Source organism: Meriones unguiculatus, chromosome 15 (genome assembly GCF_030254825.1).
Source record: "Meriones unguiculatus strain TT.TT164.6M chromosome 15, Bangor_MerUng_6.1, whole genome shotgun sequence".
Lineage (NCBI taxonomy): Eukaryota > Metazoa > Chordata > Mammalia > Rodentia > Muridae > Meriones > Meriones unguiculatus.
In genome coordinates this window covers 78,006,337-78,020,462 of record NC_083362.1, presented here as the reverse complement: position 1 = coordinate 78,020,462, position 14,126 = coordinate 78,006,337, and the positions used below count along the sequence as shown (strand labels likewise).

Genomic DNA, 14,126 nt, shown 5'->3' with positions numbered 1-14,126 from the left:
TTCACACCTCTGACCTCCAAGTGCCTCTTTCTCCTCTACTCTGAAATGTCTACTCACTGAAATGTCTTCTCTGGTGTCTTGGCCACACAGGTGACTTTGATTCTACTAATTAAGTTAAAAATTGGCTAATTGTCAAACTCTGTCAGCCTGTGATTTCTAAGTGTTCTCTCCCGCCCCTGCTCCCACCTATCACCAGTCATGATGTGCCCATGATTGTTTAGGTGAGGGTGGTCCAGCCACGGTTCCCTCAGCACTGGGCCAGAAGTCTCATCCAGCCAGGGGAGCCAGTAGAAGTGGGTGGATTACGAGCCAGTAGAAGAGCCCAGACTTGAGCACCATCCTGGCCCCACCACATGGATGTTGCTGAGACAGCCTCACTTAGGAGCACAGGAACACCCAGAACAATCTTCTTCCTGGGAGGCTTCCTTCCCCATCCTCCAGGCCCTCCTCCTGTCTGATCAAAAGCTCCCAACCACACTGGGAAGAGATCCCCATGTCCATGTGTTTCTAGAGACTAAGGGGCTTGCTCACAGCCCTTGTGGAGGACAGTCACTATCCTGTTCTGGGTGAGAAGGGCCCTCTAGTGACTCTTAGGACAGTGGGTGAATGACCCTATCTCCAAATTTAAGCTCTGAGGTTTACCTCCAAGGGCCATGCTCTACATCAGTGGCACTCAGTGGGTCCCCCATCTATCAGGTGAGGTTCCCGCATGGTCAGATGAGATCTAATAGGCGGCTGCATGGGGCTCAGAGCCCAGGCCTGTAGTCAGCCACAGCCCTGCATTCCCCCAAGCCATATTTCAGGAAAAGGGGCTGTGAGGAAGTCTGACCTGTGTTGGTCCCCACATCATATATGAAGACATCTGGATTTTAGTGTGTTTGCGGTCGCAACTAATATTTCCCTATCTGGCAATGGAAGAAAGGAATTTAGGCAACATACGACCTTATCACCCCTGCGCTGCCCTGTGGCCATGGGCTTGGGTCAGCGCATCCACTGAGCCCCATGGGGTCTGGCCCTAGCCAGCAGACACTGATGGCTAGCTGGATGATAGCAGCGGAGTAGCCACAATGCTGAAGGTGACATAGTGGGGCCCATGGGCTCTGAAGAGAGTGTGGACATGCACCAGGAGCCTTCTGTTCACTTCTATGCACCAGGGGCAAGTAGGTCAGTGTCAGAGTGTGTAGGGACTGTGGCTCACATTGAGCGACCCTTGGCAAGGGCATGCCTCTGGGTCCCTGAGGCAACAAAGGCTGGTGGTCAGTGTGTCCCGGTGACTACTGAGCAGCAGGTAGTGATGTAATTAATGTAGTGCAGTTAAGAATCTGTTCACCTAGTTCCTAAACCCTCGACAGGGCCCTGGGCCCACTTGGCCTGGCTCTGTCCACTATGGAAAACAAGTGGCCAACCATCTGCTTGTTGCTCTTGCAGCTGATGAAGAGGCTCCAGATTATGGCTCAGGTGTCCGTCAGTCAGGAACCGCTAAAATCTCCTTTGATGACCAGCATTTTGAAAAGGTACTAAGAAGGCTTGCCTTGTATCCTGGGGAACCCCTTCCACTGACCCCTAGGCTCTAAGGGCCAGCCCGGGCAGGGCCCATGGGTTTGGAGTTCTTTTCTTTCTCCCTGAGCACTGTGTCCATCCCATCCCTTGCCATCTAAAACACACAATGTCACTTCCCCAGTTTGTCAGGACCCACTTGGTCCACCCATCCTCCTGCATCTCACACAGCAAGGCATAGAGCTGGTGAGTAGAGGCAGCTTTTAGAGTAGGCACCCTATTCTCCCTTCTCTCTGCTTGGCAGTTCTCAGGGTTCCCACAGCATACTCTATTTTCTACCATGCTTCCTCCAACGCCTGTGAGAACAGAAACGACCTCATTGAGGCCACCCACCTCCCAGAAAGGACTGTCTCAGGGGACGGTAGAGGGATTGATCCCATGCAGTGCCCTTCCCCAGAAGTGCTTACTGCTCCCTGGCTCAAGATTTCAGCCTGAGGCTATCCAGGAGTCTGCCTGTGACCTCCCCCAGGAAGTGCCCTGGTGCCCTGAGTATAGAACCAAAGCCACTGGTTCCCTGTCTCCCTTCACTGTGGCTCTCCCAGTGAGGAAGGTGGACTGTTCCTCTCAGGCAGTTCACACGTCAGCTCATCCAAGCCAGAGGGTCAAAGCAGCTCACTCATGGCAATGGAAATGGAGGCCTAGAATGGTGCTTCATCTAGAGACCCGCGTCCCCGTGCACAGATCTCTATAGCCTGTGACAGGGTGGCCCAAGCTCAGCCAGCTAGCTCCCGGGCTTTCTCTACCTCTCTGTCATCACAGTTTCAGTCTGAGTCCTGCCCTGTGGTGGGGATGTCCCGCTCAGGAACCTCCCAGGAGGAACTGCGCATTGTAGAAGGCCAGGGTCAGGGTACTGATGCTGGGCCGTCAGCCGACGAGGTCAACAACAACACTTGCTCAGGTGGGTGCAGCCCCACTGGGTGGGACATGCATGTGTGGGTCCAGGGCTTGAAGAGCATGGAACCTAGAGACCCCATTGCTCTGCCCTGGCTCCCAACAGCTGTGCCTCCTGAAGGCCTCCGAGACAGCCCTGAGAAGGCTGCCCTGGATGGGCCCCTGGACACCGCTCTGGACCACCTCCGTCTGGGCAGCACCTTTACCTTCCGTGTGACAGTCCTGCAGGCGTCCAGCATCTCTGCTGAATATGCTGACATCTTCTGCCAGTTCAAGTGAGCCTGTTCTACGTTCTGGGCTGCTGGCAAATAGGGTGCTCTTCTGAGGGGCATGCTGCCCCAATGGGATGTGCTGGGCATCGCACAGGCTCATGCGATGCCCTGTGAGGCCACAGGTCCTTGCTGCAAGTCCTTGCCCCAAGTTGCTCTTTCTCTACAGCTTTATCCACCGCCATGATGAGGCCTTCTCCACTGAGCCACTGAAGAACACCGGCAGGGGACCCCCTCTTGGCTTTTACCATGTCCAAAATGTAGGTTCTGGCCCTTATCCCCCAACTCACAAAGGCCTTCTACAAGGCTAAGCATGGTTCTCCCTTTCTTTCATCCGTTCTTTCTCCTCTTAATGGGCTGTCCTGGGGGATGCCTGGCACCAGTCTGTGGAATCTTCAGTGCCGTGCTGGGATAGTGTCATCATAGCTAGGTTGTGGGAGATCAGTCATGGGTTTTCAGTGGGATCCTGGGGTGAGAATAGAGCTCCTGAATGCTGCTCACGATGAGCCAGGAATGTTGTAGCTGTAATTTGCGCTGAGGGCTGGGCTTGGAGTGCAGCACTGTCATGGACGCTGGGCACTTCCAGATAGGATCCATTCTTTCCCGCTAGATTGCGGTAGAGGTGACCAAGTCCTTCATCGAATACATCAAGAGCCAGCCCATCGTGTTTGAGGTCTTCGGCCACTACCAGCAGCACCCATTCCCACCTCTGTGCAAGGATGTGCTCAGGTCAGCTCCCTGGGTTACCCCTATGTCCTTGTTTCCAGGCTAAGAGCCCATATACTCTGATGCCCTCTCCTTAGCTGCCCAGGATGGTCAGAGCGTGGCCTGGGCCTGCTTCTCCTTTCAGAACTGAGTTCTTTAAGGACCATTGCTGTCAGAACCGACCATCAGCCATGCATGGGAAGCATCCAGGAGATAACCCAGAGTTTGCTGCCCATTGGCCACTTCTGGGAAGTGAACATCTGCCCGATTTCCTCATTCTTTTTAGTTGCCCAGGGTAGAGACTCAGGAGAAGACTGGAGGGAGGGGAGAAGGAAGGGAGTTCTCAAGAGACTGGGTGTGAGGGTCAGGTACCTGTAAGCTGTCTCACCCTGGGTCCAGAAGTTGGGGCAGGAATGTTAGCCACCTGTGCCCTGGCGATGTGTCGAGAGCCTCAGTCCTCTCTCCCTCTATTTCTCTTCAGCTAAGCAGACCTCACAGGGATACCCAGGGTTTGAGAACAGAAGAGGGGGGCAGCAGGGAGTATTTGGGACACTGAGTTCCTGAGGCCTTTGAGAGCCTCTGGGATGGTGTGGGGCCCCTATGGGTTTCTCCTTTTTCATCTAAGCATGTGCAGAGACCTGGGCTCTTCTTGGGTCTGTGGAACAGGGGAATGGGAGACACACGGATATGGCGGACACATGACTATGGGGGATACATGGATATGGTGGACACAGGCGTATGGGGCCACACGGATGGGCTTCTGATCAGCCTGCCCTGCCCTGGGACTCACAGGCTAGGTGAGCAGACCAGCCTAGGTCTGCTCACTCCGGCTTTCCTCCACAGCCCCCTGAGGCCCTCACGTCGCCACTTCCCCAGGGTCATGCCGCTATCCAAGCCAGGTAGGTGGGGTTCTCCTGAGTCCTGTGGGGCAGTGAAGGCCCACACCACGGGTGCAAGTGTGGTTGGACCTATTGTGAATGCCATGGTCTTCCAGGCTGCAGATGCCAAAGCAGGTGTCTTCTAGCCTGCTTTCATGTCTGGAGTGTATAGCTTTCGGCTTTGGGTTCTGTTGTCCAGCCCTTTCCACAAAGGAGACATTTAGACCCAGTGGCTGGTGGCATGATGAGCCCTCAGAGGGGTCTTAGTGGAGGAAGGGCTCAGAGAATGGGCTGTGGTAGACATGGTTGGGCCCAAGAATACCGAGAGACAGGCAGAACTCAGGAGGAGACCTACTGGAGAGCCAGCGGAACTGAGTTGAAGGTATGCTGGGCGAGGTGTGGTGCTGGCAGGGTGTACCTGGACTAGTGCATTTTGCTGTAGTCAAGTGTACCTCAGGTGACAGGCCAAGAAGAGGGGTCCTGTGCATCAGATGGGGCCTCTGAATAAGGGTCTCTGCTGACCTAGCAGTGCCTGGGGTCTAAAGCCATTACCCTCATATCCAGGTGTGTGAGGCCACGTGCTCAATACTTGGAGGCAGAGAGCATAAGCAGCCTCACCTCACTGCCAGGTTCTTATGCCTGACAGCCCAGAGCGAGAGGTGGTCTGGCCATGGGTATACCAGTGGGCACCTCTGGGAAAGTTGTTGCCCTTGCATCCTTTGCTGCCCCCTCCCAGAATCCCTCATCACACATTACTTCCTTATCTCTCTAGTGCCTGCCACTAAGCTCAGCACGATGACACGACCCTCCCCAGGTCCCTGCCATTGCAAATATGACCTGCTGGTCTACTTTGAGATCTGTGAGCTGGAAGCCAATGGCGAGTAAGTGGGTCCCCACAGTGCCCAGGTTGGGCACCATCTTGGGGCCCAAGAGTATGTGATTAAAGGGGAGAGGGCATTGGGAACAGTGTCCCGAGAGCAGCTGAGAATACACAGTGGCTAACCTGGAAAAGGATGGTTGGGGTGGCGGCTCTGAGCTGATGTCTGGGGGTGCCTGGGGCCCGGTTCTCCTTGAGGCACAGGAGCTTGTGGTACGGCACAGGAGCCCTGACACAACTGTACCCAGGTCACTGGGTGCACATTTCTGACTCACAGGGGATAGGGGAAAATATGAGCCCCTGAGAGCTGTTGTAGAGAGCCGGAAGGACCTGAGTCTGTGGACTGGGCTACCTGCCCTTCTGAAAGTATTATCAACACTCTCGTTTTCAGCTCTGCTGACTGTGGGACTAGGTCCTGTGCTACGGGTAGAATAGAGGAGGGGCTTTGTGTCTCACCATTGCCATTTTTTCCAGCTACATCCCTGCTGTGGTTGACCACCGTGGAGGCATGCCATGCATGGGGACGTTCCTTCTCCACCAGGTGGGAAGCCTTACCTGCCCACTGCAGAACTTGCCCTCCCCCAGCCCAAGACCCTGTGTCCCCAACTGACTGTCCCCTCTCCTGGCATGTGGCAGGGCATCCAGAGACGAATAACCGTGACATTGTTGCACGAGACAGGAAGCCACATCCGCTGGAAGGAAGTGCGAGAGCTGGTTGTGGGTGAGTGGGGTGGACAGAGGTTGCCCGAGGAGAGGACTATTTTGGGCATATGCCTGGGTCTAACCACAGCTCTGCCCCGTGCTGGGTGTCTCTGACTAAGTCATGAAGACTTTCTGTGCCTCAGCCCATCACCCAAAAAAGAGAGTCCTGGATCTGCTGTAGCCCCACTTTGCTGCCTAACCTGTGCCGCCCTTCCGAGGTTGCTGAAACAGAACTACAACTAAAAGGCTTAAAACAACAGAAAATGACGGTGTCATAGTTCTGGAAATCAGAGTGCCAGCAACGAGCATGCTGTCTGGGCACTGCAGGCTCCTTCTCTGCTTTGCCCAGCCTTGGGAGGTGGCCATAGTCCCTAGCGTGCTTAGCTTGTAGAAGACTGTGCCAACCCTCTGCTTCTTCCCCTCTTTTCTAAAAATGTAGACAGACACCAAAGGCTGCCAATTTGGAGTAGCAATGGGGTCTTAAAGAAAGTAGGGGAGATACTGCTGCAAACATCCAATCCCATTCAGGTTATAGCTGAACCCCAAGCCCAGCATCCCTCCCTGGAAGGCCTGGGTCTTTTGGGCCCTGTAAAGTGGACATTATGGGGAAGGGCTAGCAAAATGGAGGAAAGGCAAGAAACCCTTTGAGGGATACAGCTGGCCCTCGCCCACCCCCCACCTCCCTCTTGTTTCCTGCTCAAGTATGCCCAGCAGATCCTCAGGTAGAGAACGCTGTGGAGGTCAGTTCCTCAGGGCCAAGTAGCTGCTGGGGTTGTGGGGGAGGTTCTTGCCCTAAACTCCTCCCTGCCATGAGTATCCCAAGCATGAGTCTGGCATCAAGAAAGGGCTGACTGAGAGACTCCAAATTGCCTTCTCCCAGAATCCTTGTGCTGAAGAGCTGCAGGGAATTAGGCAAGCCTGCAGAGGGGAGGGGAGGGGAGCTGGTCACTCTGTTGCTGGAGCAGAGAACTTGTGAGCATCTGTGTGCTCCTTCAAACGAGCAGAAATTTGCTTCCAGGGTGGGGTAATATGAAGATAAATTGTCTCCCAAAGCAGCTATCTCCCAGGCACTGGAAGAGCAGCCAGTGCACAGAGTGTATACATGGACAGTGCTGCTTTCTCCATTACTGTTATTTTTAAGCACAAGGATCACCCCCTCATCTTGCTCAGGTCTCCTTCTCCCACAGGTAGAAAGGCCTGAGCTTGCTAAGCTTGATCCACCAGAAAGTGCAATCACAATTGAATCCACTTGCCACCTTGGCTTCTGTCCAGAGGCCTCAGCATACCTTGGCCACTAGCCTTCCTGGGCAGTGACACCCAGCTACTGCCCTCCCCACAGGTCGCATCAGAAACACTCCAGAAACTGACGAATCTCTGATTGACCCCAACATCTTGTCCCTCAACATTCTCTCGTCAGGATACGTCCACCCAGCCCAGGATGACCGGTGAGTAACACAAGAAGGGTGGGCAGACTTCAACCATGCTGGCCATCTCCCACATAGGGTAACCCCCAGCCTACCATGGCGTCCACTGAGTCAACCACTCATGCCATGGCCAGCTCCAGGCCTACACCTAAGGGGGCAGTGCAGGGAGTGGTGGCCCATGGCTTCCAAGTCTCTCTCTCATTTGATTTCATGTCCCCCATCTGTGGTTTACACACATGTCATCTTTAGGGGGTTAGCATGGGCTCGGAGCATGAGTTAAGTCCTGTCCCTGGAAGTTCGTGGGTAGGTGTTTGGTGGTATGGGATGGGAGGCTAACACGCAGGCCATGTTTCTGAGGATCACTGTGGTATGAACAGATCTGAAGCCTCTGGTGGGGATCCCAGGGATGGGTGGGGACAAAGAAGGCATTCCAGAGCCGACAGTTGGCAATCGAGCAGCTTGGGTAGAGGTGTGACTGTCGGTCACCACTTGTCACGTGTTTCTCATCACTTTCCAAGCTCCAGACTGCCCTATCTCCCATCCTTATCTGAGCAGTATAGGGTTGGTGGAGCCCTTAGCTGTTTTGGCAGTCCAGAGGGGTTTGCCAGAGTGTGCATGTGTGACAGACGTTACACAAAGGCTGCCGAGGACCAGGTACTCCAAGAGTCATCCTGCCAGGGAGGATGCCCAACTGGACCAAATTCCCTGGGACATAGTCTTCCAAGGATCTGTGGTGAAGCTGTGCAGGGCCTGAGTCCCAGCCTGGCTCCAATGACTCAGCCTGGTACAGTACCAAGGAGCCAAAAGCTGACCTCAGAGATATTTGTGGAGAAGCAGGTTTTGAGGGTCTGCCACCTTGGAGAGGTGTGGGAGGAGGATTACACCCCTGCGAAGGCTTGTATGGATCCAGAGTCTCGGGAGTGGCCTGTGTCCTTCCAACTCCTTGGTCCAAAGCGTCACTTCCTCACAGATACCTGGGGAGGTCCTGGAAGAGGTCCTCCCCAGTACCATAGACAGCATCAGTGGGTTCCAGCCAAGGGCAGAACAGGGCTGGGCAGCAGTGGGGACAGAGGGCAGGACAGGACAGAGACTAGGGTGTACTCGTGTGCCTCTGAGCTCACTCTATACTTCCGGAGGTGTTTTCTTAGGAAGATGGCACTGTGAGGAATAGGCCGGAGTTCACACCGAGGAATGGGGGGTGGGGGAGACTACAACATGAGCTAGGACGGCCTTCCATCTCTTCTTGCTCTGCAAACGCATCCTTCTGAGGCAGAGAGGCCTACTACTCCTAATAAGGATACTACCCATGAGTGCAGGCCACTATGCCTGGGCATGGGATGGGGGATGGGAGGGTCTGTTTGCCACTGAGTGCTAAGAGGTGCTTTGGGGTCTGGGAGTGATTTAACCCCCTTGATCTCTGACCCACCATTGCAAGACATTCTGGGGGCAAAGGGGGAGCAGTGGGAGAAGGAGGTCAGTGGGTAGATGGGAGCCTTTCGGGCGTCCCTTCCTAGCTGTCTCTTCGTACTGAAGACCTTGATGCTGGTGTCCTCTTGTCATCTCCCCACTAGCCCAGCTGTTGAGGTGTCCTTAACCCTGACTAGGCAGGGGGTGACTAGCAGGCTAAGACTCATTGTACCACAGCTGACAGAACTTTGGTTAAATAGGCTCAGCTTTAGCACTGGACAACTAGCTTCTGTCCTGTTCCCTGTCCAACCTCACATCTAGGCTGGAGGCCCTGGGTGCCAGGAGGAGGGAGGACATACAGGGGAGCACAAATATGGCCACTCGCTTGGCTTCTGCCCTTGCTGTTCCTGCTGGTGCAACCCCAGCCCTCCCTATCCCGAAAAGTCTCAGGCACGCTCCTTGGCCCATGGCCACCTCCCGAAGGCCCACTGAGCCCAGCTTCCTGTTCCCTGGACATGGCTGGCATCCTAGGAGCCTTTGAAGGCCAGGCTGCTCCAAGACCAGTCACTACACAGAGGCCGGGGCTTGGGCCTGGCCTAGCTCTGCCCAGGGCCTCGGGCTACCATGCGCTTTGCCACACCTGGGCCTCTTGCTGCTCCATGGTCCCTGCTTCGCAGCCTCCCTGACCCTGAATGGGTCTGCCAGCCACAGGCGGCTGCCCCTGCTGCCGCTTGCCGCTGCTACCCTGCTGTCCCGCTGCCCACCCGCAGCCCTTCACTAACGTGTGGTTGTTTGTGTTTTGCAGGCAGTTTCTTGATTCGGACATACCTAGGTACCATTTCTGTCCCTTGGTTTGATTTCAGCCTCTTACCTTCCCTCCTCCTTCCCTGGTCACCTACACAACCCTGAAATTTTAATTTCCAGCTTTTTCGACTCATAACTTGCTCACCTTTCCTTCCTGTTTCTCCCTCCTTTTAATTTTATTTCCTTAGAATATCGTTCTATTTTTTATTTTTATATTTCTCCCCTAGCCCCGTCTTCCTGGCTGAGCCTCTCCTGCCTCCTTTAGCCTTCACTCCTGACTTCGGCTGCTTTTGTAGTTTCTGCCTCTGTAGACACTGGCTGGCCTCCGCTCCTTCCACCCCAGCCTTGCCTTCTATGCCAACCTCTGGCCTGGCCACAGTGTGCAGGCATCTCCCGCATGCAGGCTGGACAACCCGGCTGCCGGGCTGCACCAGCTCACAAGGGCCAGCCACTCCCTGCAAGGGGCCATAGCAGGCAGAGCTGGGAGCACAGGGAAGGGGCAGACAGGACCCACTGCCAGGAGACTTGAGCTCCCATGTGCTCCACAGCTGCCCAGGAGCCCTTTCCGGGCCAAGTCAGGAAGAGGGACATCGCTGTAGCCCCGCTACCCCAGCCATGACCTTGGCCTCACTTCTTGGAAGTGGCAGGCAGTAATTAAATGAGAAGACTGGTGGGCTGTTAAGTGGGCCATATGCCCATTTCAGATTCACTCTCAGTGCTGAGTCCTGGTAGGTTAGGTTGCTGTTGCTTCCTTTCACCTGGCTCAGGGAAGTCCCTGCACACACTGGCCTACAGTAGGGCTCAGATCACTGGGGAAAGAACAACTTCTAAGTGCCGGGTCTATACTGGGTCCAGGAAAAACTTGGGGCTGTTCTGAATGGAAAGCCAAAGTGTCACCTTCCGGGCACTTGCAGAATGGCGGCCAGAGCTTCTAGGTGGTCATCTTTCTCACAGTCAGCTTTCTTAAAATCCTAAATGCTTAAACCTTTCAGCTGCACCACATAGACAGAACTCTAGATAGAGTGGGCACACATCAAGGACTTCAGGCTGTATCCTTGTCAGGTCATGGGGGGTTGTAAGGGTCAGTACAGATAGCATTCATTTGCTATCTTGCTTGGATACCTGGGAATGAGGGCCCCAGGAGGAGACCCTATGGGGTCATGGAGCTGTGGCTCTCTGAAGCATATTCCCTGGGCCATGGTGTGGGACATATCTGAGTTACTGACCAGATCTTTTGTACATGCTACTGTGGGCCAAGAGCTGAGTGGAGCCTCCCTGGGGATCCGAGGCTAAATGAGGTAGAAATCTCATCAAGAGACAACTGAAGTAGTGGCCACACTCAAGCAGGGGACATAGCCCTGCCAAGCTTGAGCCCTTCTCACTCTCACTCTCTCCTACCAAGATTAGCTAGGTGGGCTTACTAGAAAAGGTGGCATATGCGCTGGCTCTGAAGGCAAGTAATCTTTGGTCAACCCAATATAGGACTGGGCTCCCCTCTGCTGGTATCCTTTGTGTGTCTGAGAGGCCTTGGCTGACCAGATAGCTCCAGCTATAAACATCTGCTGCCTCCAGGAAGCTCCTGGAAGAGCAAGGAGACACTGGCACAGTGCAAAGGAGGGAAGCTGGTTTCCTTCTCTTTGGGACTTTTTCCTCAGCTCACAGGTTTCACCAGCTCCTGCTTATGTACCCGGGTTCCACTTTCCTGTAGCTGTCTATCCCATTCTAAAAATGAATTTGTTAGTAACTGGCCTGGGGCTTGGCTTCTTGAGAGGGAAGGAAGGAAGGAAGGAAGGAAGGAAGGAAGGAAGGAAGGAAGGAAGGAAGGAGGGAGGGAGGGAGGGAGGGAGGGAGGGAGGGAGGGAGGGAGGGAGGGAGGGAGGGAGGGGAGGGAGGGAGAGAGGAAGGGAAGGAAGTCCTTAGACTGGAACTTGAGCTTCCTCCCAAGTCCAGTTCTACAGGACAGGGATCCACTGTGGTGGCCAGTACTACCATCATAAAGGAGAGAAACCTTCTCCCATGTGAGCCTGGGACTGCAAGGCTGGGCTAGAGGTAGCCAAATTGACTCATTTGCTAACTAAAGCTGGACAAGTGCCAAAACTTTGTGGAGTTTCATTCTCCCTTGAGGATGGGGAGTAAGGATAGCTGCAGGCTGTGATGAGTTAGCTGATTCCTGAAGCTCTCAGCTTAGACCCAACATTGACTCTCCCATTATTATCACTGACAGTGGCATTTGGTTAAAAAAAAAAATAGCTCCTGAGCAAATTCGTGGTTTTTATCCTAACCACTGAGGAACCACACCAAGACACTGGGACACACAGAGAGCCTCCATGAGAGTTGCAGAATGTTAGCATGGGGGTTTGTGACTCAGCCACATTTTAAAAGACATTCGATCTGACACTCCATTCATCCTGTGCTCCTTCCAATGGCACCACACTATGCCTGTCCTGAGTTATGGGGTTTGTCTGAATGGGTAAATGGAGCAACAGGTCCTCTGGAGCATCCACAGGAAGTGGAAGAACAGCTAGATCTTGGCTCTCATAATTTACCAGGCTTGGACACTCATATTCCTAATGCTGTAAGGGTTCTCTAGCTTCCTGGGGAGAGCCGGGTAAAGGGTCTCATGGAAACCTATTTCCCTGTCTCTCTCCCTTGATATGTTTGTGAGCAAGCCCATAGCATTCACTCTTTCAGGCATACCTGAATCCCATAAGCTGCATCTGGCTTGGCTTTAGGAATTGTGGGTCCAGGGGCCCAAAGCCTATTCATCCCATCCCCACTGCAGTTGCTGACTGAGCAGACTCCATCCTTACTTTGAGGCCCAATAGGTAGCAAAGAGCTTTGCATCAGGATCCAGGTCCTGAATCTCCTTGACAAGGGGTAGGTCTAATGGAGAAATAGCACAAGGATGGAGAAGTTCAACCAAGCTGGGATCAGGAAGGGGTCCCATGAATACAAGAGGAGAGTCAGGGCCAAAAGGCTGGCTTCTCTTTTGGTCAGGCTAGCAACTGACCAGAATTTCCCTAAAAATAGGTCTTGCCAGAGTCGTTCTCCAAGGATAGTGACTATTACAACTGAGCCTGCAGATGTGGGCTGGGGAGTCATGGAATAAAGGCTGTCTTTCAGGGACTGAGTCATTACCAGTTCTGCCTGTCTCTGCTGGGTCATAGCCCCAGCATTTACCAGATGGTTCTTGAGTAGAGTCACACTCTGTCTTTCTGGTTCCTTACATTCCCACGTCTGTATATGAGGAGAAGCTCTCTGCCACTACAATCCCCCTTCTGGCCTGCTTGCCATCCCAGCTCCTCAGCCCACACCCTTAGCAGGCTTCATACTCAGAAGCCCTTCCTTCTCTAGGATGCTCTCCTCACCTGCTTATCTCAGATCTTCCCTTTCCCTGCCTTGATCTGTTGAATACATGTCTCCAGGTTAGGCTGAAGGCTCTAGCTTCATAGTTACTCAAAGGGTGGAACCCTCCAAAAAGCCATGTGTGACCTTGAAGAATGAAGAAAGTAGGCCAGAATGATCAGGACCCGGTCAGAGCCTTCATGGAAGCCACCATGAAGCCTGCAGGGAGGGTTTGGTGTACAACTTGCTAACGTGTCTGATCCAGCCTCCCAGGGTGCTGCTTTGGTGGCAGCAGCTCAGCCTGGTTGTGCTACCGCCATTTCAGTCCTGAAGAGGATCCGGCTGTGTGTAGCTGCTGTTTGTCCTGGGCCATCAGATGTGGTGCTATGGGTGGGATTTGTGCTCCTCCGTGTGTGTGTCATACGCAGCCTTTCACACAGGATCTCCAAGGTCAGCATTGGAGCACTTCCCTTGCTCAGTTTGTCTCCAGTCACGCCATCAAGCCCCATGGGGGAAGGAACTGCCCTGTTGTGACCCATGAGGTGGCTTCCTTGACGGACCTAGGTTTCCCTCTCTAGAAATATACTTCCTGGGGAACCCTGGGTTTCTGGCTGTGGTCTTAGGCTTGGAGTTTTATATTTTGATCCTTAGGAAATCCACTCACACTGTTTGACCTCTGTGGCTGGAATGCCTTTAAGATCTAAGAGTCTGAAACAAGGGGGAGTTTAAATCCACTTTGATAGCCGGCAATAGCAGGCAGAGAGCTTTGGCAGAGAGTGAGAAAGTTTATTTACAAAGCTGCATGGGAACGCATGTGCCATAGTAATGTGCAGGCATATTCAGAGAGTATAGGCAAGAGGAAGTTTTTAAAGATTTTTTTTATTACATCAAGTATTTTGAAACAGTCATCTTTAGTCACAGTGATCAATGGCAGGAGAGGTCAGTAGAAGGCCAACTAGACAGCTGGGCAGCTGTCCTTGCAGCAGTGCACATGAAGCTCACGGTTTTGACTGTCTTGTGACGGTTACTTGCAGGCATTTGTGAGAAGCCGTCCTCCACAGCCTCCTGGCTTTATCTTTTGTTTGTCATAGGTGACACAGGGGAACAAGTTCAGTCTAATAGTGTCCTCTTTCCTTTCACAATATCACAGACAGTAGGATCTGGTGCTCTGTGGAACAAGATGTGCTCATGACCTGCCCTTCTGGAGGCCAGGCAAGAAGTGCAGCTGCCTTTACATCGATGCATGAGTATCTGCAGCCTGGAGCTA

General features: G+C 53.5%; 1 protein-coding gene across 18 annotated transcripts in view; it reads left to right on the top strand.

Moving 5' to 3' along the window:
* Positions 1 to 14,126, top strand: part of Kif1a (kinesin family member 1A) — an 84,636-nt gene that overhangs the window by 56,412 nt on the left and 14,098 nt on the right. For 10 of the 18 annotated variants that reach the window (XM_060368899.1, XM_060368894.1, XM_060368893.1 and 7 more), the window contains 11 exons: positions 1,429 to 1,514; positions 2,317 to 2,455; positions 2,555 to 2,723; positions 2,887 to 2,977; positions 3,328 to 3,446; positions 4,266 to 4,321; positions 5,073 to 5,181; positions 5,652 to 5,718; positions 5,814 to 5,898; positions 7,219 to 7,324; positions 9,516 to 9,542. In XM_060368899.1, coding sequence (XP_060224882.1) covers positions 1,429 to 1,514; positions 2,317 to 2,455; positions 2,555 to 2,723; positions 2,887 to 2,977; positions 3,328 to 3,446; positions 4,266 to 4,321; positions 5,073 to 5,181; positions 5,652 to 5,718; positions 5,814 to 5,898; positions 7,219 to 7,324; positions 9,516 to 9,542 — 1,054 coding nt within the window. The remainder of the gene's footprint in view (positions 1 to 1,428; positions 1,515 to 2,316; positions 2,456 to 2,554; positions 2,724 to 2,886; positions 2,978 to 3,327; positions 3,447 to 4,265; positions 4,322 to 5,072; positions 5,182 to 5,651; positions 5,719 to 5,813; positions 5,899 to 7,218; positions 7,325 to 9,515; positions 9,543 to 14,126) is intronic. The other 8 variants (XM_060368901.1, XM_060368900.1, XM_060368895.1 and 5 more) reach the window with 1 other exon arrangement.